The sequence below is a fragment of the Helianthus annuus genome, chromosome 1 (assembly GCF_002127325.2).
Source record: "Helianthus annuus cultivar XRQ/B chromosome 1, HanXRQr2.0-SUNRISE, whole genome shotgun sequence".
Taxonomy (NCBI): Eukaryota; Viridiplantae; Streptophyta; class Magnoliopsida; order Asterales; family Asteraceae; genus Helianthus; species Helianthus annuus.
This window is the reverse complement of record NC_035433.2, coordinates 59,928,371-59,953,664: the sequence shown is the minus strand read 5'-3', so window position 1 is coordinate 59,953,664 and position 25,294 is coordinate 59,928,371. Positions and strand designations below refer to the sequence as shown.

The 25,294-nt window shown below is 36.4% G+C and overlaps 5 protein-coding genes across 6 annotated transcripts; 4 read left to right on the top strand and 1 right to left on the bottom strand.

Annotated features, from left to right (window-relative positions):
• Positions 1-1,323: 1,323 nt before the first annotated feature.
• On the bottom strand, positions 1,324-2,451 carry LOC118490234. The gene has a single exon (XM_035987655.1). It carries the CDS (start codon positions 2,449-2,451, stop codon positions 1,324-1,326), a length of 1,128 nt encoding a protein of 375 aa, XP_035843548.1.
• Positions 2,452-8,114: 5,663 nt separating this feature from the next.
• Positions 8,115-8,885, top strand: LOC110894871. The gene has a single exon (XM_022142150.1). It carries the CDS (start codon positions 8,115-8,117, stop codon positions 8,883-8,885), a length of 771 nt encoding a protein of 256 aa, XP_021997842.1.
• A 2,051-nt stretch (positions 8,886-10,936) lies between these two features.
• Positions 10,937-11,323, top strand: LOC110894726. The gene has a single exon (XM_022141992.1). It carries the CDS (start codon positions 10,937-10,939, stop codon positions 11,321-11,323), a length of 387 nt encoding a protein of 128 aa, XP_021997684.1.
• Positions 11,088-16,662, top strand: LOC110867195 (DNA-directed RNA polymerases I and III subunit rpac1). Of its 2 annotated transcripts, XM_035976714.1 has the most exons (11): positions 11,088-11,649; positions 12,057-12,195; positions 12,298-12,483; positions 13,780-13,909; positions 14,003-14,086; positions 14,164-14,351; positions 14,785-14,880; positions 14,996-15,089; positions 16,045-16,161; positions 16,321-16,458; positions 16,517-16,615. In XM_035976714.1, the coding sequence occupies exons 2-10, from the start codon at positions 12,085-12,087 to the stop codon at positions 16,422-16,424; spliced, it is 1,110 nt and encodes a 369-aa protein (XP_035832607.1). In that variant the 5' UTR covers positions 11,088-11,649; positions 12,057-12,084; the 3' UTR covers positions 16,425-16,458; positions 16,517-16,615. The 2 variants fall into 2 exon arrangements, with proteins under 2 accessions (XP_035832607.1, XP_021972020.1); XM_022116328.2 differs by having other exon boundaries at positions 16,321-16,662.
• A 5,519-nt stretch (positions 16,663-22,181) lies between these two features.
• On the top strand, positions 22,182-25,136 carry LOC110867185 (basic transcription factor 3). Its single transcript, XM_022116318.2, has 6 exons — positions 22,182-22,326; positions 23,801-23,868; positions 24,166-24,314; positions 24,407-24,463; positions 24,557-24,607; positions 24,715-25,136. Exons 2-6 carry the CDS (start codon positions 23,801-23,803, stop codon positions 24,939-24,941), a joined length of 552 nt encoding a protein of 183 aa, XP_021972010.1. The 5' UTR covers positions 22,182-22,326; the 3' UTR covers positions 24,942-25,136.
• Positions 25,137-25,294: the final 158 nt, after the last annotated feature.

The following is a 25,294-nucleotide window of genomic DNA, read 5'->3' as shown; positions in this document are numbered from 1 at the left end:
ACAGCGACGCTCCTGCTCGGAGGGTGTGCGATGGCTGGATTCTCACAGTAATGGCGGTTCAAAGGGGGTGCAGTGGCGAGTGGCAGCTATTCGCGAAACGACGGGGCGGAGGTGTACCTGTGGGTGATCCTTCGAACACAGAACCTAGCGTCGAGCGGTATCGGTTGATCGAACAATTGCGGTAGCGGAACAGAAATAGTGGCGGTGAGTAGTGGTTTCAGCGAGGTGGCGCGGCGGAGTATGGGTGGTGATGTGACGGTTGCGGATGGTTGCGAGTCACCAGGGTTCGGTGGTTGAATGATAGTCTGATGGTGGTGTGCCGCAATGGTGGGCGGTGGTGATTGTGGTGACTGACGAAGATGTTTGTAAACGAATTTATATGAGATCGTAAGTGTGGAAACTTGTGAGAAATATATCATTCTAATATTTAAAGTCGATTATTAAATTGATACGGTTTGCAAATTTGTGGCGAAAATCCCGATCGGAATTTTTGAATTCCAAAACTTACAAAACGTCATGATGAAGTTGATTTATCTTGAATTTTCACTATACCCCCTTAACTTATATGTAACATACTAAAGGATCTTTTTGTTTTCTTTGAATTTTAAAAAGCCCTAATTCTAAGTATAAGAAACATTTGTTATAATTAATTTCTAGCATTTATTGAATCAGTTATTTTTTTTTAAAAATGATATACAATATTGTTAAATAATCTCTATTAAATAAGATGTACCGTTTAAACGATAATCGTTGAGTCGAACATAGATCGTATTGAATTCACTAGAACCTACATAAATAATTGATATTTATTACATTAGGGTTATAAAAGTTTCGTATGTTACAATTCTACCCTCCTAAAAAAAAATTTCGTCCTCGAAATTGCGAAGTATGGATAAAGCGCAAAATTTAAACATATGCATATGCTACGAAATTCAGGTATCATAGTTGTATAGCAAAACACCACGCACAAGAGCAAATTCCGAGTGACAAAATGACAGGTAGACATGAACTTAAACTAGTGAGAACTTTTACGAGATCAAACAAAATCAACATATCAAACATCAGAGCAAGCAAACTGTTCAGATAGTGAGAACAAATAAAAAGTCCAATTGGATGTAATGGAACGGAAAATGGACTATGTTCAAACTGGATAATCTTTATAAACATCAGAGATAACGTCGCCTCTTAAGGAGAATAGATATAATTAATGGGTACCCTAAAGTAGTGGGCCTAGTCATCAAGTATTTAGCAAGTAGAAGTGATATCACGTATTGATACAAGAGTGTCAATTAGAGCATGCATATCACGTTAACTAGTATGCAATTAACCGAAAATCATACCTGGGGTATTCGCTGCATCATTAGTAGCAAGTCTGGCATTTCCCCTAGTATTAGCTCTAGGGTTAAACTTAGGGCACTCTTTAACCAGGTGACCTGCATCTCCACAATTGAAGCAGAGACGTTCCGCTCGGCGACAAACCCCACTATGAGGTTTCCCACAAGTGGCACAAGGAGGGTCACGATATTGTGGCAGGTTTTGTTTGTCTTGATGTATCTGATTGTCGTAATTCCTGTTAGAACGGTGCCTACGGTCTCGAGATTGATCATTGCCACCATGAAAAGAAGAATTAGTCTGGTTATCTTCCCTTGGTCGCTTACGATTATCATCCAACGTCCTCTGGCGATGCTTCTTATCATTATCCAAGTTTTTGACCGCATCAACAATCTCATTAATATCAGCGAAACGAAGATTCAGAATAAACTTCCTATCACGGTCACATATAGCCCACTTGAAAGTGTTGGTTTGCTGCTCTAGCGTACCTGCAGTCGGACCCAGAAAATTGACCAAACGACAGAAACGAGTTTTAAACTCCATGATGGGCTCATCGTCCCCCTGCATGATAGAGGAATACTCTCTTAGATATTCACTGCGGTCAGCATCAGTGAAATACTGCTGATAGAACAATGTACGAAACTCATTCCAAGGAAGTGTGGCTGCATAATTATCTCCTCCACGAGCATTCTTCAAAGTCTTCCACCACCTATGAGCATCGTCCTCCAATTTGTAACTAGCAAGCCTGACTTTGAATTCGTCATTCACACCCAACACTTCAAAATTTTTCTCGATATGAGCAATCCAGTTTTCCGCCTCGACGGGAGTAGCAGCGGTACTAAACGATTTTGGCTTTAACTTTTGGAAGCGATCAAGCCAATCATGAATGGCAACAGGAGGGTTAGCATTTCCGCCTTGAGGGCCGTTGTTGTTATTACCCCCTTGTGGTCCGTTGTTGTTATTACCTCCTGGTGGCCCGTTGTTATTTTGCTGAAGTTGTTGCAACAAGTTAGGGATTAAGCCCGCGATAGCTGTATTAACAGCATTAGTAATGAGGGTCTCAATGGGAATGTCGTCATCCTCATTACGGTGCGTGTTCACAATTCTTCTAGGAGGCATCTGAAAGGAGATATGTGTGAGAGGAAAAAATTTCAAATTACGTGAAGAAGAAAGAGAGATATCCTAACCCGACGTCTACCCACTAACTCACATGTTTAATTATTAATGTTAAAGTTTTCTACAGGAAGGAGCCTGGGCTCTGATACCATAACTGTAACACCCCAACCCGGTTAGGGCTGACGTGTCACTATCATAGATATCAAAAACCAAACACAATCCATTTAACGAAGAAAAATTGAATTCGAAAGATAAACGAAGTCTTAAAACAAACCAAGAATCCTAAGTATTAATTAATTCAAAATGTTGAAATAAATAAAAGTCTTTATTCTTGAACCGCATTTTACTCTCATCATCACTAGTTCCCAACATTCCCCAGATTACCTGTCAACAAATAAGAAAACACAACAAAGAAAACTACGGCTGAGCCAAAGGTTGCCCAGTAACGGAAAAATCAAATAGTGCAAGTAAAGAAAGGACCTAAAGAAAGAAATAAGAAATTTTTGAACACAAACATAAACTGACACTTGAACAAATACTGAACATAATCTGAGGCAGAACATAATCAGACATACAAAGCATACCAGACAATATTATAAACATATCAGATCAGAAACAGATATCAGACTACGTGACTACAAATAACAAAAAAAACCAAGTCACGTGAGACGGAAGCACCCAGAGCCTAAACAGACGGGTACATAGCTAGCTAGTCCATGCACCTATGAGACGGTGAGTGCGATGAGCACCCATTGTTCCATCTCCACAAACCAAACCAAACCAAACCAAACCAAACCGAACCAAACCAAACCAAACATGCTCGGGTGACAGAGTACAAAAACTAAAGCCATTTACAGGCAACTGAACATACTGCTAACGAGAACATGCAACAATGATTACAATTACTACGATATATTGCATGCTACTACGAACTTATCAAATAATAAATGTGAACTGAAACGAAAACTAACAAAACTCCGTACTGCAAAGTAACGGATATGATAAAAAAATTAATAAATAAATACTATGATGAGAAGACCAAAGAATCCGTACCAAGAGTAACGAAAATAAAATTATACTATGATGTAAATGAAACAGAATCCGTACCTTTGGTTTAGCAAGGCAAAGCGACACACAAAAAAAATTCTAGTCGTCCTCTAACAATTAATAACCTATAATCCCGTCATAGGCCAAATTAGTTATATAATAAATTAGTATTATTTATAAATTCATTTGCTAAGAATTTCCCGACGACCAACGTTTGTTTTAAAATTTCTTTAAGTTTTATTATATAAATTCGACATGAAGCTAGACAGCCCAACACTAAGCGTCGTTATGTTCAATTGTATAGTATAAATTTTCATAAAACCATTTTATAAATAAAATAAACAATGATGTCATTTATAAACAATTCTAGTAATAAAATCATGTTGGACCAAATGATATTAATGTATTATTATATTAATAAATATAATATTTTAGCCTCATACTCATGTGCCCAACATAATACCATTCACACATAAAGGTATCTATATAAACACAGTACCAGTACCCATACCCCCACACACATATTAATAAAACAAACACTATGTACTCACACACAAAAAAAAAGAAGAAGAGAGAATTAAATATAAAACAAACACACATCACATATGACAATAACAGACAAATCCATGCAAACAAAAGAACACACCCTACACATTCATATACACACACTAATAAATAAACTAAAAAGAAAAGGAAAAAAAATAGATAAAACAAAATAAAAATAAAACTAGACAAACCACCCCACATATGGACCATAACACGTAGACACAATCTACACATACATACATGCATGTAAATCACAATCATGCATGCATTACCTAAATAATTATAATAAAAAAAACAACAAATGCATACATGAATCAATTGAAACAATTCATATACATATCCTTGAAAATCCTACCTGCAACATTCTCAATATACACATACATGCGACACACTCACAGCAACCCATGCACATCCTACACTCGATTCACAATATATACACACACCTCCCCTATACTAATACACATACATACGAAAACCAGATTTCGAAACACTTTCACCCTATTCGTAACTCACTAGCAACAACACGAAACCATTTATTTGTGGTTATCTTCTTTCAATTAGAAAGGTTTGAAACAGTCGTCGGGAGAATCGAACAAGATCGATTTCATATATCTATATTTAAATCACAAAGACTTTGTTTTAGGTACCTTATTAGTCGAACAGAACCAGACTTTCTAACGATCGTACGGAACCAAGCAAGCGGCAACAATGGTCGCGGGCTGCTGGGTTGTGAATATTCAGATGGACTCGAACGGAACGTTAAGGCTACTTCACAGCGACGCTCCTGCTCGGAGGGTGTGCGATGGCTGGATTCTCACAGTAATGGCGGTTCAAAGGGGGTGCAGTGGCGAGTGGCAGCTATTCGCGAAACGACGGGGCGGAGGTGTACCTGTGGGTGATCCTTCGAACACAGAACCTAGCGTCGAGCGGTATCGGTTGATCGAACAATTGCGGTAGCGGAACAGAAATAGTGGCGGTGAGTAGTGGTTTCAGCGAGGTGGCGCGGCGGAGTATGGGTGGTGATGTGACGGTTGCGGATGGTTGCGAGTCACCAGGGTTCGGTGGTTGAATGATAGTCTGATGGTGGTGTGCCGCAATGGTGGGCGGTGGTGATTGTGGTGACTGACGAAGATGTTTGTAAACGAATTTATATGAGATCGTAAGTGTGGAAACTTGTGAGAAATATATCATTCTAATATTTAAAGTCGATTATTAAATTGATACGGTTTGCAAATTTGTGGCGAAAATCCCGATCGGAATTTTTGAATTCCAAAACTTACAAAACGTCATGATGAAGTTGATTTATCTTGAATTTTCACTATACCCCCTTAACTTATATGTAACATACTAAAGGATCTTTTTGTTTTCTTTGAATTTTAAAAAGCCCTAATTCTAAGTATAAGAAACATTTGTTATAATTAATTTCTAGCATTTATTGAATCAGTTATTTTTTTTTAAAAATGATATACAATATTGTTAAATAATCTCTATTAAATAAGATGTACCGTTTAAACGATAATCGTTGAGTCGAACATAGATCGTATTGAATTCACTAGAACCTACATAAATAATTGATATTTATTACATTAGGGTTATAAAAGTTTCGTATGTTACAATTAGCTCTTCTAGTTGAAATAACTCGTCAAGGAGCATTTCTCCTAGAATATCTGGCTGGGCGCATTCGAGGGAGAGATAGTGCTTATTTTTACTTTCGCCCCTTTTAAGGTTACAAGGAATCGGTGGGTCTATATAGTGGGGCCTATAATTGAGAAAATAACATTTTAATTCCTCATGTTCGCCTCCACATAATCGACACCACATACCATAAGAGTGCCGAAAGTAAAAAGAATTACTATCACTCATGTTTGTGTCAGAAATTACCAACCGCCGGGATCTAACGGTTCTGTTTTCAGTAAGAGAATCTTGGGCACGGGGGCGTGTTGAGTGGACACGGCCCCGTGTTCAGCTTACTGTCTGACTTAAAACAGGATTGCCAGTTCCAATGATTGAGCACGGGGGCGTGTTCAGCAGGCACGGCCCCGTGTTGAGCTCTGCAGAAGCTGAAAATCTAAGAAAAATCCTAAAAATCAAAGAAAATAATAAAAATATGATTAGGCCGTTGATTCCTAACTTTCTTAAAATCCTTGTGTCCCCGGCAGCGGCGCCAAAAACTTGATGCGTGTGTAGTGTAATATATTTTAGATGTATATTTAAGCCCCTTTTTACACTTTTAGCCAAGTTTTAAATTTATAAAACACGATATTTACTAACACTAAACACACATATGGGCAAGTGCACCCATCGTGGACGTAGTATAGTGTTGGTAAGATACCGAGGTCGTCCAAGGACACAAGAGCTTTTAATACCGGTTTATCCTCAACGTCTAATCAAATCAAAAAAATGAGAAAAATGTTTTAAACTAAGAAAAATAAAAACTAACTAAATGCTGAAAAATAAAATAAAATAAAAACAGATAGACAAGATGAATCACTTGGATCCGACACGTGTGTTAGTATAACCTTTGATTATTTTCGCACTTTTGCACTTGTTTAAGAGATTATCTTAGTTATTGTAGTAGGCCCCTCTTTTGAAGGCGACGTTACCCTCAACCCAGTAGTTTGAGTCAGCAAGGATACAATCCTAAAGGGTCGGATTATTGAAAGATAATGAATTAAGTTATTAATGCAAATTGTGGTAGGCCCCGCTTTCGGCGGTGACGTTACCCTCGGCTAAGTAGTCTGAGTCAGCAGGGATACAGTCCTAAATAGCCGGGTTATAGTATTAATAGTAGTTAACTTATGAGGGGGTCAAAGAGTTTGGATCCCCGCCATCCAATACCTATGGGCATTGAAGGAGATCCTACTAAATTTGACCCAGGTCCCAAGCAGGACCTCTAAATGCTGAACAAGGGCAAGACCCTTACCAAACCGTTCCCTTAACCCCGACCAGGTAGCCAACATACCTCCATATAGACCGTGGAGATATGAATGGTGAAAATCTTTTATTTTATATAGACAGTAAAATAATGCCAAGACACCACGGACAAACGATAAGGAAAGATCACCTTCAACATAAGTAACTAGTTATTAAAGTCATTAATACAAAACCAAATAAAAAGTGCAAAAGATTAAAAATAAAAAGTATTATACTAAACACTTGTCTTCACCAAGTGATGTAAGAGACTTAGGCAAACATGGCCTTGATTGTCAAGAACTCTTACGATCAATCTTGGATCCCGAGACGACTCACACACTCTATGATGGACAATGGATGATGGTGGTGGATGATGGTGTTATGGTGGTGGTGGGTGGTGGATGAAGTGTGAGAGAGGTGGTGTGCCAAGGGATGAGATGGAATGAAACCAAGCACCCCTATTTATAGGCTGAACAGAAGGCTGGGCACGGCCCCGTGTCCACTGGACACGCCCCCGTGCCCGTCTGACATTCTCTCTCTTCATTAATTGTAATTCGCAATTACAATTAATGCGCCTGCTGTACTTTCACCACGCCCCCGTGCCCGCTGGACACGGCCCCGTGGTGGGCAATGGAAGCTTCTACTGGTTTGTCTTTTCTGCTGCTTCTTGGGCACGGCCCCGTGTTCGCTGGACACGGGGCGTGTTCAGTCTTCTGTTTTCTCTTCTTTGCCTTGGGAGGTGCCGTTGAGGGTCCGGGCGGTCTACTTTCATTCCTTTTCTTGTATTTATGCTAGAATTAGTTGTCTTTTTGCTTCTTTTGTGATTTTGAGCTCATTTCATCCTGAAAATACAAAAGAAAGACAAAAACACTCTTTTTCCAACATTAGTACTTAAAAAGGGTTAGTTTTATGCCTTAATTGATGTGATTTATATGTTGCATTTTACACACATCAATAACCGACTTAACAGGCGTTCAACCGGGTAAGTCATGATTTTTTTGTCCCTTAATGTTAGGGGTTTGGGGGTGTCTCGAAGGCAAGATGGCTTAATTCTATTAGGACCGAGCACAAGATTTCCTTTGTGACGATTCAAGAGACTTAGTTGGAGCAGATCAGTCTCGATTTGGGTAGCTAAGTTTTGGGGAGGTAGTAATTTCAATATGGAATTTGTTGAGGCTAATGGTAGATCAGGAGGGTTGTTAAGTTTCTGGGACCCGAATGTTTTCCGGATGATGGGGGTTAATAAGCACAAACATTATCTCTTGTTTAAGAGGCATTTGTTAGGTAACAATCAAGAGATTAATATTATCAACGTTTATGCTCCTCATAGGGTTGCGGAGAAAAAAGTTTTATGGTCCAGCCTTAGGGAGGTCATCGGTGCAGGGTCAGGGCAACGGGTTATTCTTGGGGATTTTAACGCGGTTAGAAGCTCGGAAGAGAGGAGGAATTCTGGGTTTAATAGAGCTAGTGTAGCCGATTTAAATGAGTTCGTGGCTTTGTCTGGCTTGGTTGAGTATTGTATGAGGGGCCGCAGTTTTACATACCTTGCACCTAATTCCAACAAAATTAGCAAGATCGATCGGATTCTAGTTTGTAACCGATTCTTTGAGGCTTGGCCAGATGCGTGCTTAAGGGCGTTACCCCGTTTACATTCCGATCATTGCCCGTTAATTTTGGTAACTAGTCGGTTTAATTACGGGCCTAAGCCTTTCAAGTTCTTCAACTCTTGGATGGGGAAGGAAGGTTTTGAAAGTGTGGTGGAGACGGCGGCTGGGTCTTTCGTTAGCAGGGGAGGTCCGGCTGACGTGAATCTTACTTTGAAACTCAAGCATATCAGGAATAGTATCAAAAGCTGGATTATTACCGAGTCGAGAAAAGCCAAGGAAGATATGCTTCGGGATAAGGAAGAACTTGAAAATTGGACAGTCTGAATGACGTCAGGAACTTAAGTGAAGAAGAAAGATGGATTAGAGAGGAGTGTCTCAAAAATATTAGGGAACGGGATTTAGCGGCTGCTATGGACTTGAAACAAAAGTCTAGGTGTCGTTGGGCATTGGAGGGCGATGAGAATTCAGCCTTTTTTTCACAGGCTTATCAACAATAGAAAGAAATTAAATGGCATTCCGGGCTTGAATGTGGAGGGTAATTGGATTTCTAATCCAAAGAAGGTCAAAAAAGAAGTTCTGGCATTTTTCAGGAATCACTTTGCTGAAAAGACCAGAGTTAGGCCGAGACTAAATTGTCCTGGGTTGAAATTGCTATCGGAGGAAGAGGCCAGTGGGATTTTGGGTCCGTTTACGGAAAAGGAGATTAAAGAGGCCGTTTTTTATTGTGGGGCGGACAAAGCTCCTGGCCCTGACGGTTTTAATTTTATGTTTTTAAAACATTTTTGGAGATTCTTTGAGAAAGATTTTAGAGACATCTTGAACCAGTTCCATGAGACGGGTTCGATTGACGGGGGTTCAAGCACGTCGTTCATTACTCTTGTTACCAAAGTTGTTGATCCGATTCATTTAAAAGACTATCGGCCGATTAATCTTGTTGGGATTATCAGTAAATCTATTTCAAAGATCCTAGCATTTCGTATTAAGAAGGTGACTGGGAATGTAATATCGGAATCGCAGTCGGCTTTCATCAGAGACAAGTATATTCTTGACAACCCTATCATTCTAAGTGAAGTGTGGTCTTGGTTAAGAAAAACGGGCAGGAAAGCATTTGTGTTTAAAATCGATTTTGAGAAGGCTTACGACAATGTCAACTGGGGTTTTTTTGCTCGATATGATAGAACAAATGGGTTTCTCTTCTTGGCTTAAATGGGTGAAAGGGGTGCTCGTCTCCGCCAGATCTTTAGTGTTGGTCAACGGCTCGCCTACGTTTGAGTTCCAATGCCGAAAAGGAATTAGGCAAGGTGACCCGCTTTCGCCTTTTCTCTTTCTTATTGTTATGGAAGCTTTCTCGTGCATAGTCGCTAAGGTGTGCGAGGTGGGTAGACTGAAGGGGATTAAGTTACCTAATGGGGGCCCAGTCGTTTCGCACCTTCTTTACGCGGATGACGCGCTAATTGTGGGAGAGTGGACGTCAGAAAATATTAAGGTGGTTGCTAGAATTCTTCGTGTTTTCTATGCTTATTCTGGTCTGAAGATTAATTTCCACAAATCTAACCTTTTTGGGGTGGGCATGGAAGAAGTCAAAATTTCTCACATGGCGGAAGCAGTGGGGTGTCTTAAAGGAGATTTCCCGTTTAAATATTTGGGTATTCTTTTAGGAGCCAACATGAATAGAGTTAAAAATTGGGACCCTATAGTTATGATTTTTCAGAATCGGCTTTCGTCCTGGAAAGCTCATTCTCTCTCCATTGGTGGTACTCATCAAATCGGTTCTCGAAAGCCTTCCCATTTACTATTTTTCCATCTTTAAAGTTCCGGTTAAAGTGGTTGATAGGCTTGAGGCTCTCATGAAGAATTTCCTTTGGGGTGGTTCGGAGGAAGTGAGGAAAACGCATTGGGTCGCTTGGGTGCTGGGAAAAGGGAATTGTATTCGGTTTTGGATTGACGTTTGGACTGGAGACACCCCTCTTATGTTAAAGTGGCCAAGATTGTTTGCTCTGGAAGATAACAAAAGTTGTTGGGTTAAAGATAGGGCGCCGAAGGCAGGATCGGTTGGTCAGTGGAAATGGAGCTGGTCCAGATCCCCGTTGACCCAAGAGGAAGCCGCAAATTTGGTGGAATGTCTTGATTTTCTGGACGAGGTGTGTTTATCCGAAGATAAGGATAAGTGGCAGTGGGCACCGGAGGAATCAGGAAGGTACTCTACCTCTTCGTTTCAATCTCTGCTTGCTGATGTTTCATGACCGGATCAGAATTATAGGCTATGGAAAGGAGGATGGATTCAATCTAAATGTAACATTTTTATTTGGAGAGCGAACCTTGATCTGATTCCTACGAGACAAGCTTTGGCTAGGAGAAACATCCCGGTCGAATCGATGGATTGCATCTTGTGTGGTGAGGCGATAGAGTCGGTGGACCACCTTTTTTCAGCATGCAAAATGGCGGCTTTAGTCTGGAATAAACTTAGCGAGTGGGCCAAGATTCCGCCCATCTTTGCCTTCTCGTTTAGAGATCTTGTCTCTATTCATAACGGCGATGGGGTGGTTCGGAAAGCCAAGGATATCGTTCGGGGTCTTATTATGGTAGTCTATTGGTGTATCTGGAAAGCTAAGAATGCAAATTTTTTCTCTAACGGAAAAGGTTGCAGTGAAGAAATTTTTGGGGAGGTGAAAGCTTTAGGTTTTCTTTGGCTAAAGTGTAGATCCAAACATAAGAATATTGTTTGGAGAGATTGGTGTATTTCCCCTTTGTATATGTTGTAGTTTCGGTCGGTTCGGTCCTGCGTTTTTTTGGGATCGGCTTGCCTGTTTTTAATGAATTTTACCTTCTAAAAAATTTTTATAAGCATATGACGTGACAGCTGACTTGAGTATACTTGAGTATCAGAACATGCATTGCATGCCCTTTTCTTAATCCGAACTGAAACTTAGGGTTTTAAACAAAACCACATAGCCGCACATCAAAACAACAGAAAACATTACACACGTTCTCACTCTGTCTGCTTTCTGCTGTCTTCCTCCGCCGGACTCACCGGCTCCGTCCCTCCGGCGTCCGCAGTCCGCGCCTGTCATCTCGAGTAAACCAATAGGTAAGCCTTTTTTTCAGTTTCATAACTTGAATTTTGTTACTTGTTTAAGGATTTGTGACTATCATTATGATTTTAGAAGAAATCACTATAAAAGTAAACGTTTGTGTGCTATGAATTTGAATTTAGAATTCGTTACTTAGTTTTCCTAAAACTTAAACCCCAAAATTCTAACCTTTGGTTGTAAAAAAAATCTCAAATATTAGTTAAGTTATTATGTGTTTATCTGCAGCATATAAATTAATTAGCTTAACATGAACAAGCTTGTTTATGCATATCAATTAACTTCCTGTCTGTTCATATTAATGTTGTTTATAACTACTAAAAACAATCTGTAACATCTCATATGTTGTGAATAATGTTTTTTGTTTTCACTTTTGTTGTTTCTTCATTGCCAAATTTCTCAACAGAGAGCAATCTACCCACAAATTTCCAACGATGCCGAAAGTTCCGCTTTGGGATCTGCCTGAACTGCCCCAAAATCAGCTTCCTCTTCACCTTCAACTCCAGAAAACTCGCGTCTCCTGCAACAACGATGCTCCAACTAATGTACGATTCTCAATCTGTTAATTTAGAGTGGATATGTGCGGCTTGGTTGATTTGATGACTGAATTTTGGCGGGTTTTTTTGTTTTTGATTCTGATTTTGAAGACAGAGAATGTTACTTACTCCGGTGCGTATGCAGCACTGGGAGTTGATAACAGCTTAAGGTTGGATGAATTTAGGAACAACTTTAAAGTCAAAGTGATTAAGCTCAATGAAGAAGATATGGAGTTTGATTTGATCGGAATCGATGCTTCGATTGCGAATGCTTTTAGAAGAATCCTCATATCTGAGGTAGTTTCTTTGTTTTTGTTCTTCTCATGTATGATGTTTTTATGGCAATTGGATGGTGGTTTGGACTAGGAGTGCAATTCCTGATACGACCCGAAATCCAACCCGAACCCGTCACGAAAAAAAAACAAACAGGTTTTGGGTCAGTTAACACGACCTGTTTTTTATACGCGTCGGGTTTGGGTTGACCCGTTAACCCGTTTAAGTATTTAAAATAATACTTTTATAGTTTTTTTTTCGTTTTTTTTTTCTGAAGATACACTTGCAATATCGAATGCATTATCAAGATTTTCAATATTTTTCAAAAAAACATTCATACTCTTATTTTACAACCCAACAACCCGATTATAACTCGTTAACATATATGATTTACTAGTATTAAGCCCTGCGTTGTAGCGATTGTCATAAAACTGTGTTAAGTAGTAGCAATACTATACCATTGTCAGCGACCACCAACATCGGAAAAACTCGTCAAAATAAAATAAATAAAAACGGGAAAAAAATAACGCTGTGCGAAAATCAGGCGTAAAATCTTTGAATCGCGCACGCTCGTTGCTGAGAAATTAAACTGAAACGTAAAACATAGAAAAAAATAACTAAGTCCATCCAGGACCCGCGTGTTGGACGAACTTGTCAACGCAGAAAAATAGATGTGACGTGACGGGCCAGTCAAACGGGAAAAAAATATACGAAAAAATGTTGAACCCCACACGCACGTTGCGGTGCGTTAACTCACAAAATTTAGAACGAAACGAAAAACTTGGTAAAGATGAAAAGTATGGTGGACCAAAATTGAAAATAAAAAAGAGTTGGGATTAAATTGCAAAAGATGAAAAAACTTTGGGTTAAAAGTAAAAATAACAAAGGGTCTTAATTGCAAAACTGAAGTTATTTATTAATTTTAGATAAAGATAGGGATAAAAATAAGTGATATCTATATATTGGTTATTAATTAATATTAATATTAATATTAAAAGAAATTTATTAAACAAATATAAATAAAATTTATGAGGTTGAAGGAGAGAATGCCACGTGGCATTATTTGGAGTCTTTTATTATAAGTTAGATTTAAAAATAGGGGTTAAACGGGTCGTGTTAGGGTTGACCCTGATTTATATCTGTGCAGGTTAGGGTTAAGATCTTTGACGCAGATAATAATATGGGTTGGATTAGGTTTGCACATTTCAACCCGCCAACTCACCAACCTGACACGATTGACACCCCTAGTTTGGACTAATTAAACACTCTTTGAGCATTTGAATGCTATTTTGTATCAAGTTATTACTTTTTTGTCTGCAGTTGCCTACTATGGCTATTGAGAAAGTTCTTGTTGCAAACAGTTCATCAGTGGTACAAGACGAAGTACTTGCCCACCGATTGGGTCTCATTCCGATAAAAGTCGATCCAAGACTGTTCGATTATATGTCAGGTTTTTATTTTCTAGACGTTTACCTTTTCATGCTTTTATCACACTTCCATGTAGTGTTGTGTTACATTATTATCTTTCAACTTATTTATTCAGAAAATGATGTCCCGAACGAGAAAAACAGCATTGTTTTCAAACTCCATGTCAAGTGTGAGCGAAAATCCGGTGAACGCCTCACAGGTATCAAAAACATCCTTAAAAATCACCAGAATCTTGACCTTTGAATATTTACTTAATTCTGGTTTTTTGTGTCACAGTGTACTCTCATGATCTCGAGTGGTTACCGTCTGGCAGTGAATATGTTTTGCCCACTGAAAATTCTTCAGAATCGAAACCGAAAACATACACGTCATTTACTTCTAGCCAAGTCTCTTTGCCAGAATTTGCAAATAATCCTATCACTGTCACTCCTGGTATCATTATATCAAAACTTGCGCCTGGGCAGGTGATTTTTTTTTTTTTTTTTAAATTTGAATAACATTTATACAAGTTCCCTTTTTATGTTTTTATGTCGTGTTATTGTTATTTCAACGTAGTGGCCATCCGTGTGGTTTACCAAAATTTTGGATTTAGTCCTCCAAAAGTACATGAATGGTTCCGGTGGTTTGCACTTTGTAACGCGTTTAGTCCCCAGCTTTTTCCAAAAGTACATGGATGGTCCCTGCGGTTTGCACTTTGTAACACGTTTAGTCCATAACTTGGACATGCTAAAACCTTTAGATTTGTTGGCAGAGGACTAAATGTGTTACAAAGTGCAAATCACAGGGACCATTTGTGTACTTTTGAAAAGCTAGTGACCAAATCCAAAATTTTGGTAAACCAGAGGGACCATCGGTGTACATTACTCTAGTGGTAATGATGTTTTATTACATATGTAGGAAATTGAGCTAGAAGCGCATGCTGTTAAAGGTGTCGGTAAAACACATGCTAAGTGGTCTCCAGTTGCCACTGCGTGGTACAGAATGCTCCCTGAGGTGAGAACATGTTTTGTTTTACGAATACCTTGTATATTGACATGTTACCGAATATGATGACTGATGAGATCTTTCTTGCTCTTTTTTTTATTTTTTTTTATTTTTTTTATTTAAGGTTGTATTGCTGCAAGATATCGAGGACGAGGATGCCCAAAAACTTGTAAACAAATGTCCTGTTAACGTGTTTGACATTGAAGATATGGGCAAAGGTACTGGACTTGATATTGTGTTTGTTACGTTTTTATTTCTGATGTTTTTATTCGAAATACCTAAAAGTGATTTAAAACTTTAAGTCCAGCTTGAGTATTCAAGCTTAGGGGTGTTTAAAAAGTTAAGCTCGAGCTATGCCTGACTCGGCTCCTGAGCTCGTGAGCCGGCTCGAGTTATTTTATTTTATATATACTATTATGTTTAATTTTAAATGTATTAAAATTATAAATATGTGGGATGGTATCGAAGTGTTAACATTTTAAGTTTAATTAATCAATAATTTATAAAAATATGGGAAAAGAAACAAAAAATATCCATATAATACTTTTAAAATATGTCTTTGGTCTTTAAAATATTAGAAAAATAAAATTAATACATATGGATATATGTGTAATATTTTTGTTTTTTATGTTATCAATATTTGTATAAAAAATAATAACAAAATTTAATGAGCCGGCTCGAGCTCAACTTTTCAGCTTGATAAAACAAAGCCAAGCCGAGCTGGCTTGTTTAAGTTCGAGCTCGAACTCAACCTGGCTCGGCTCGATTATAGCTCTACTCGAGCTTGGATCATTTACTTCAACAGAGCTCGAGCTCGGCTCATTTTGAGCTCTATATATAAAGCTCGAGTTTTGCGCATGTTTTTCAAGCTCAAAAAAAGCTCGCTATCGGCTCGTTTAATTGACTTGTTTGGTATTTAATTATTTATTTGTTATTTTTGAATACACATATAATTATCTTTCTATATATATTAACACTTATAATAATATATATAACATTATGTTTGTATAAATGATACACTTGTTTAGGCTCGTGAGCCCAGTCAAGCTCTGTATATGAAACTCAGGCTCATGTATTAAACTAGCTTCAATTTTAGGCTCGAGCTCTTGATCAGTATTTTTGCGAGCCGATCACTAGTAGCTCATCTCTAACAATGTCACGTCTTTCGAACAGGTGTGAAGAGGGCAACTGTGGCTAGACCGAGAGCCTGTACCCTGTGTCGGGAATGCATTAGAGAGCCTGGATGGGAGGAAAAGGTGGCATTAAGACGCGTGAAGGATCATTTTATCTGTAAGTACAGTTAATTAGTTGCATAATCATTATTCGGCCTGGTTAGTAACGGGTTTAAACTGGTTCAGTCAAATCAGTGAGTTTTTAGACAGGTCGGGTTGTCCCACTCACATATGTATTAAATATGTTATCGTGTTTTTTTTTTTTTTTGTGCATTAGTCACTATTGAATCAACTGGAGCATTGCCACCCGAGGTGTTATTTACTGAAGCTGTCAAGATTTTAGAAGACAAGTGTGAAAGTGTTATAACCGAGCTCTCATAGGCCGATTCTTCCAGCATATTTTTCTTATATAAGTTGTGTTATTCGTGTTACATTCTTTAATGATTTTAGTATAGTAAACCATGTTGAGTATCTGCGTTAGTGATAGCATATCGGGATTTTTTGGGATGTAGATTTTAAGCAATTTTATGACCATCCCATGGGAAAGTTGTTTATGGTACCACTTTTTGGTGTCGGTTTTGCGGTATGTAAGATGTAATGTTGATAAAGTTTTTAAAAATCTGGAGTTGCTTTGTCAATCATTTACTTCCCATTAAACCAACCATAAAGTTATATAATCATCAAACTAATTCACATTTTGACCAACGTATTCATTTTCACCGTATGTAAGGAGGGTTATGATCAAATACAAAGACTCCTAATTGTAAGAAGTGTACAAAGGCTTTTAAAAAAGCCCACTAAAAAAAACCTAAACACCTATCACCACTCAAAAGCCTAAACACTTTTTACAATTAGGAGTCAGAATAACTTAACCCGTATATTAAATGAGTGGTATTGTCGGGAGTAAACTGGTTTCTTGGATGGATGTAAATATGTATATTGCTTATGTAAACTGGTTTCTTGGATGGATGTAAATATGTATATTGCTTATGTAATGTGTGCGAAGTACACAAAATTTGAGTTGAAGGTTATATTATGCTGTTTTTTTTCGTTCTTTTATTGTGGGAGATTTTCTTTTGTTAGAATTTTCTTTATACGTAAAAGTACGCTACGTACGCATCAGACCATTTGTGACCATAGTTATGTTGAAGTATAATAACTCAACGGTGAGGTGAACACGAACACGACCCATAAACTCTAATTTAGACACACTTAAAATCATGTCATCTTTGTGTTATATTTTAAGTTGACTTGTTTAATATTCACTTGTTAGAGGGTGTTTGAGATTCCTTTTTAAAAGTCATTTTTGACTTCTCTAAGAAGTTAATAAGTTAGAAATTGTGACTTATTAACTTCTTTCCTCACAACACAAGCAATCTCAAACACATTATAAGTCATTTTTAACTTTTCAAACACCCACTTAGGTAAGTTGGTAACGTTTTAAAAAAACAATGACCCCGACTAAAATGAACATTTGTAGCTGGTGTCTTTTTAATGTTATATCCAGCTCTAATTCTCAATTAATAAACTTGGGTTTATATAAATAGTTCGAGATTATAGGAACAAGCTTAAAATGATATCCGCAGTTATTATTACGCTACTCGTGCCAATGAGGTAGTGGTGGAGTGGTTGGGGAAAGACTTGGTGTTCGTTGTGACCCAGGTTCGACTCTCATTCTCCCCATTATTTTCTACGGCATCCAGGTGAAGGGTGAATACGGATGGCGAAGGTTCGTCTTGGATGGGAGGCGAGTTTTTACCGATTATTCCACTGTCGTGTCTTCGGGCGGGTGGAGGTCGGGTTTCCGCGTATCTGGGAGAACCAAGGGGCTGACGACGGTCGAGTAGTCGACCTTGGCCACAGCGCCCGATGTCACGGTGGTTGGTACGTCGTTCCTTGCCGTTATATATATATATATATATATATATATATATATATATATATATATATATATATATATATATATATATATATATATATATATATATAGTAGGGTTCCTACGGAAAGTGTGTTTTTCCTAGAAAGTTTAGGAGGCGATCTTGTCCATCCGATTGGTGTGTTTAAGGGTTGAGATCAAATCAATGGCAATCTTGTAATAATTTACTATATTTAATAGATTGTTTTAAATGAGGAGGGGCAATTTCGTCCTTATGTGTGTTTTAAATCAATCAAAAATAACCGTCAGAGATATCACATCTCCTTAATACACGCCATTTTCCCTCTCTCTCTTTCTCTCTCTAAAATCATACCAAAAATACAACGAAAACCCTCTAAAATCATACCAAAAATACCTAAAATCATGGATCAAGATAAAAGATTTACCAACTTCTATATACGTAAGATCTTCCCAACATTGTGTTCTGTGTTTTAGTAGGCGATTAGGGTTCAATCGTGTTCTACATTGAAGTAATTGATGTTTGAAGGGAAGAGATTCAAAGAACAGAGGGATTTGAACAAGATGGATGGAAGCAGAGATGAAGTCGCCGGAAGAAAAGTTGAAGTTGTGGATGACTCTGCTTGCTGGGGCGAAATCTGCTGATGTAAAACACATTTGTATGAATCTGCTTGCTGTTAAAACACAGTTGTATGAATCTGAATTGCTGTTAAAACACAGCTGTATGAATCTGAATGATAAAACACATTTGTATGAATCTGCTTGCTGTTAAAACACAGCTGTATGAATCTGAATTGCTGTTAAAACATAGTTGTATGAATCTGCTTGCTGTTAAAACCCAGTTGTATGAATCTGAATCATAAAACACATTTGTATGAATCTGCTTGCTGTTAAAACACAGCTGTATGAATCTGAATGATAAAACACATTTGTATGAATCTGCTTGCTGTTAAAACACAGCTGTATGAATCTGAATTGCTGTTAAAACACAGTTGTATGAATCTGAATGATAAAACACATTTGTATGAATATGCTTGCTGTTAAAACACACCTGTATGAATCTGAATGCTAAAACACAACTGTATGAATCTGCTTGCTGTTAAAACACAACTGTATGAATCTGCTTGCTGTTAAAACACAACTGTATGAATCTGAATGCTAAAACACAACTGTATGAATCTGCTTGCAGTTAAAACACAGCTGTATGAATCTGAATTTTAAAACACAGTACCAAGAACATGCTGATAGATTCCAGCAAGAAAACGAAGGAAAGATTGATACTAAGTGAGATAAAAAATCGAAAACAAAAAATTCCGAAATTTATGGATAGTTAGTTATTGAAGATAATTTCCTAAAATAAAAATAGATTGTGAAAGTACATAAATGCCCTTTTAGATAAAATCCTTCAATGCCACATATCGCGTTCTTATTGCTTCCTAGACTTTCTAGGAAAAACACACTTTCCACCCAACTCCTACTCTATATATATATATAGGATTAGGAGTTGGCCAGAAAGTCCAAATTTCCTAAAAAGTGTAAAAAGTCATAAAACACCATAGTGTCAACCATAAAACACACAAAAAACCCACAAATAATATGATGAAGATTACTAAAACATCATGTATGTGGGTTTTGTGTTGTGTTTTAGATGTTAAGGCTCTGATTGTGGAATGACAAATATTATTGTGTTTTATGTTGTTTAGCATTGTGTGTTTTATATTCATAGTTCTACGATGGTGTGTTTGAAGTTTTTATGGACTATTAGAGTTTGAATATGGTGTTTTAGTAATATTCATTCTATTATTTGTGAATTTTAGGTGTGTTTTATGCCTGAAATTATTGTGTTTTATGACTTTTTACACTTTTTAGGAAAAACACACTTTCCGTAGGATCCCCACTCTATATATATATATATATATATATTTATATATATATAGGTAGAGGATCCTGTAAAAAGTACTCAAAGTGTATTATAACACTATATATAATAGGAATAATGGAATTTAATAATCCCAACTTTCACCAGTTGGCCGGCAACGGATTCAACTTCAAAAATAGCCACTGGCGGTCCCAACTTTTGACATTTTGTAAAACATTGGACCCTTGCTAACACCGTCCAAGGGATGTTAGTGGTGACCGCCAGTGATCCAATGTTTGAAGTTGGGACCACCCTCTCCTACTCTCCCAGCAAGGGTCCAATGTTTTACAAAATGTCAAAAGTTGGGACTGCCAGTGGTTATTTTTGAAGTTGGGTCCGTTGTCGGCCAACTGGTGAAAGTTGGGATTATTAAATTCCATTATTCCTATATAATACTATATAACACCATATAAACACCGTATAACAATATGTAACACCATATAATACCATATAACAGTATGTAACACTATATATCATTATATAACAAATATAACACTATACATCTAATATAGACATGCTATCAGACAACCTATAGTGTTACTATAGTGTTATATTTGTTATAACACTATTATATGGTGTTATATATTCTTATACGGTGTTTATATGGTGTTATATACTATTATATATAGTGTTATAATACACTTCTCACACTTTAAGCCCTTTTTACACTATCCTTACCCTATATATATATATATATATATATATATATATATTACGCTACTCGTAAATTGTAGCGTAATGAATATTACACTAGTTCAAATTTTGTTATATCGCAAAGTACTCTATTTATAGGAATTAGGAAAATGCCACTACATGAATCTTTCCCTTCACTTTTTATGGTTCGCACACTAATCTCTATTTGTATTTGATCCTTAAATACACACAATTTGTGAGTTATTCAACACACAAAAACATTCAACGCCAATATCATGGAGTGTTTCACAGACAAACCACTTGACAACCCAAAAAACTAAACATGACACTAAAAAAATTGAATGCAACAATTAACAAAATGCATGAATTGATGACACCTATCATGAAGTATTTCACAAACAAACTGAAGAAGAAAAATTAAACATAGACACTAAAAAAACAAAAAATGAGACAAGCAACAAAAACATACTGATGACAACTTATGATTTGCTTATTAAACGAAGATCTTCAATTCAAGTTTGATATGTACACAATATAAAAGGCTATTAACATTTTTATTCTATTTCATATCGCTTACATTTAAAGCTTACATTTAAAGAAAGAAATAAAACCTTCTAAACACAATAAAATGTAGACAAAAGATCAAATACAAATAATCTTAACATACTAAACATATAAAGTGAAGGAAAACTCAAAAAGACAAGGTGACATTTTTGTAATTACCACCAACTATCAAAGTTACTATACAAACGTGAACTCAACCAAAAATACATACAAAAAAAATAAATGTAAACATTTTTTATTAAAAAATCGTTAGCAAAAATTTTTTTTTTGCTACTAAAACTAGCGATTTTTTAATAAAAAATGTTAAAAAAATAAAATAAAATAAAATAATTTCGGTGTTTTTGTTAGATTTTAATAAAAAATGTTAAAAAAATAAAATAAAATTTTTGCTCAAAAAGACAATTAGGGCTGTAAACGAATCGAATGAACACGAATGAGCCCTTGTTCGTGTTCGTTCGCTAAGCAATGAGCATGTTCATGAACTATTCACGAACGCTTATTGAATGAGATTTATTGTTCGTGTTCGTTCATTAAGAAAACGAGTGTGTTCATGAACTGTTCACGAATACTTATCAAACACAAATGAACTCAAACGAATGTTGAACACAAAAAATGTTTATGAACACAAATGAATACACACGAACGTATATTCATTTTCGAACAAAATTTGCATTTTTCATCACAAAGATTACGAAGAATCCACCAAAAAATAATCACTTAACATAATTATCCGAACACGGTTGACATAATTAACAGAAACATGATTAATACATAATTTAGAAGTCTATAGTATAACTAAGGTTTTAAATGAGCGATGTTGAGCAAGACATATAGTATTAACTAAGGTTTCAAATTTTAAAAAACCGAGCGAACATAAATCAACACATTACCGAACATTCACGAACATACGCAACCTCTGTCCATGTTCATTCATTTAACTTAACGAACAAAATTTCTTGTTCGCGTTTGTTCATTTATTAAACGAACGAACATAAACGAATATTCGCTAAACGTTCATTTCGTTTTAAAGCCCTAATTACGAGAACTAAAACCAAAACTTACTAAAATTTTGAGGACTAGTTATGCAGTTTTCTCATAGAATCAGGACCAAAATTGCAATAAGTTGAGAAAACGACCTATGTGGGTTTAGGGTTTCATCCGATACACATATATATACACACACACACCCCTATCCCCTTTCTCCGTCATTTTCCGTCAACCGGCCACCACTCGTTTCTCCGTCGACGTCAAGGTACATCAATCTTATCCATACGATGTTCGTTATTTCATCGTTCCGTACAGTTTATTCACGTTCAACAATTTCAGAATGATTTGATTTGTAGTTTGACTGTAATAGAGACCTAATAGTAGAAATTGAAATCGATTTTGTGTTTGTGTCGTTCGGTTAGTGTACGACTAGTTCAATTAAGTTGTTAGGTTTATATTCGGAGAGTTTATACGTATGCTACAACTGTCGCAATGAATGAATGACCTAGATTTGATGTTTAGTTGTTTAGTGAAGGTTTTCTGGTTTTATTTGGCTGTGGTTGTAATTGATGCTGCTGATTGCTGCAATAGGTTATTGAATTTATGTAGGATTTGTATTTTAAGTTGATTAGTTTTGATGTTGTTGAAAAAACTCTAGTTAAATTAGTCATGTGGTTTTAGGGTTTTAGCTTGCATCACTTTACTGATCAACTTTTGACAAGTTTAATTACACAAAGGTTTTTTTTAACATTTTTACTGGACAATTGAATTATTAGATTTTTGATTTAACTAATTTTTTGTAAGAATGCGTTTATTGTTATAATTTTTGTTGTTAGTGCAGTTTTAATAAGAAATGAGGAAATTCGAAAAAAATGTATTGTATATCTGTTTTTTTTTTTTTTTTTTTTTTTTTATATTTGTATGTCTAGATGCAATGCTTTTGAGTATCGTTGGTGCTAGCTGTAATCGATGCTGCTGATAATTGCAATAGGTTATGGAAGTTGTGTAGGATTACATGTTCAAGTTGCTTAGTTTTGATTACGTTAAAAAAGTTAAAAGTTAAGTGAGATATGTGGTTTTAGGTTTTAAGGGTTTTGCTTACTGGTTATTTAGTATTCTCATCTACTTGCATCACAGATTAACTTTTGAGTTGTTTTAACACAAGGCTTTTGTTATTAAAATGTTTACTTGACATATGAATTTTTAGTTTTTAGATTTAACTTCTTTTGTGTGTGAATGCATTTTTTGTTGAAATTTTGGCTGTTTGTATATTATTTATGATTAAGTTTTTTATATAAAGGAGTGAAGAAATTAGAAAAAAATATATCGTTAGCTTATTTTTTATGTTTGTATGTTTAGATGCAATGCTCTCGAGTAGATTGTTACCATCTGTTAGGTGCTTTGTTTGTCTCTTTTAATAGTTTTTTATAGTATTAGTTAAGTTATGTGTTTATGTGCATATAAGTTAACTTGAAGAAGCTTGTGTAATGTGTATGCACGTTGATTAACTTTTGTGCTTATATTAAGATCGGTATTGTCTATTAAAGTGGGCTGTTGTCTACGAATAGGAACAATTTGTGGCATCCCATTTGTTGGTGTTTTTTTTCCACCTGTCTTGTTTCTTTATGGGCCGGTTTCTCAACAGAAAACAATTTACTCTACTGAAATCAGCGTAATGTTGATATTTTTCACACTTAGTTATTATAATATTTGACGAATTTTCTTTTTATTCATCACAGATGAATGTTGAAAAGCTACAGAAGATGGCTGGTGCTGTTCGCACTGGTGGAAAGGGTAGCGTTAGAAGGTTTTTTTTTTTTAATCTTTTTTATGCGTTTATTTTTTATGGTGTGTTACACACATGCCTATTATCATTACCCTGTATGAAAAAAGGCAGATAATACTAGAGCAGTTTTCCAATTATATGATGAATGGCGATTGGCGAACAAGTATAGTAGAATATTTATGTGGTGTAATAATTTGTCAAGTAAAAAGACTATTATTCATAAAGAAAAACATACAAAGAATGAATACTCTTCTATGTTCCAGCTGAACGTTTATATGAATTTATATCTTATATAAGTTAGTGTATATTTACATACAGAAAGAAGAAGGCCGTGCATAAAACGACTTCAACTGATGACAAAAGGCTACAAAGCACTTTAAAACGCCTCGGAGTAAACCAAATCGCTCAAATCGAGGAATTCAACATTTATAAGGATGATAAAGTTATCCATTTCTTGAACCCGAAAGGTACTTACTAACTTCAAAAGATAAATCATTCTTTTTCTATTTCTATTTATTTAAAGCATCAATTATCAACTCAATCTTGTTTTGTTTTTCAGTTCAAGCTTCTATTCCTGCTAACACTTGGGTTGTTAGTGGTACTCCCCAAATAAAAAGTAGGTTTTTATAATATATAACTATCCAGCTACTTCAATCTTGTTTACTTAGTTTTGTCATCATCTTATGATTTTTCTTGCGTGATGGTTCAGATGCTGCAGAAATTCAACAACCAGACATCACTCAAATGCTCAGCCAGTTGGGTACGTTTAAAATTTATTTAACCTTTTCACAGGCTGTTAGTTTCAATTAAAAATGGCAAGATAATGTGCATTATAATGATTTGTGGTTGACAATGAATGTTGTACAGGGCCTGAGAATTTGAAAATGTTAGCTGAACAATATCAGAAGCAGGCAGCTGAAGCTGGCAACCCTGCTATGGCAACAATACAAGAAGATGATGATGACGTTCCTGAACTTGTGCCGGGTGAAACTTTTGAAGCTGCGGCTGAGGAAGGACCCAAACCCGAAACTGCTGCTGAGGAAGGATTGAAACCCGAAGCAGCTGCTGCTGCTGAGGAAGGACAGAAATCCTAGAATCGCATGTGAGGATACTCTTTTATGTTCTATTTTTACGTATGAAGAAAAAAAGGGTAGGAAGGTGCACAGTTATTTATGTTCTTTTTGGCTTTAAATACGTGGGCTTTGCCATGCGATTATCAGGTTACGGTTGATTTCTTTTTTTTTTGGTTGGATTGTGGTTTTTTTTAAATGAACACCCGTTATTTCATATCATGTGTGTTTCTTTTCATGTGAGGTTATTGTTGCAAATCAGATCTTCTTCAACATAATCAAAGAAATGATTCAACAAGAAAAACTATTTGATTAAAACCAGTGTTGCAAAAGTCGTCAGGCGGACTCTAGTCGGCCAACGAGGGAGCTGGGTGTAT

Coding starts and splice junctions, on each gene's coding strand:
- LOC118490234 (XM_035987655.1), bottom strand. CDS start 2,451: ATGCCTCCTAGAAGAATTGTGAACACGCACCGTAATGAGGATGACGAC.
- LOC110867195 (XM_022116328.2), top strand. CDS start 12,085: ATGCCGAAAGTTCCGCTTTGGGATCTGCCTGAACTGCCCCAAAATCAG. Junction 12,196..12,297: donor ACAACGATGCTCCAACTAAT/GTACGATTCTCA, acceptor CTGATTTTGAAG/ACAGAGAATGTTACTTACTC. Junction 15,090..16,044: donor CATTGAAGATATGGGCAAAG/GTACTGGACTTG, acceptor TCTTTCGAACAG/GTGTGAAGAGGGCAACTGTG.
- LOC110894726 (XM_022141992.1), top strand. CDS start 10,937: ATGGATTGCATCTTGTGTGGTGAGGCGATAGAGTCGGTGGACCACCTT.
- LOC110894871 (XM_022142150.1), top strand. CDS start 8,115: ATGGAATTTGTTGAGGCTAATGGTAGATCAGGAGGGTTGTTAAGTTTC.
- LOC110867185 (XM_022116318.2), top strand. CDS start 23,801: ATGAATGTTGAAAAGCTACAGAAGATGGCTGGTGCTGTTCGCACTGGT. Junction 24,315..24,406: donor CCATTTCTTGAACCCGAAAG/GTACTTACTAAC, acceptor TTTGTTTTTCAG/TTCAAGCTTCTATTCCTGCT. Junction 24,464..24,556: donor TGGTACTCCCCAAATAAAAA/GTAGGTTTTTAT, acceptor GTGATGGTTCAG/ATGCTGCAGAAATTCAACAA.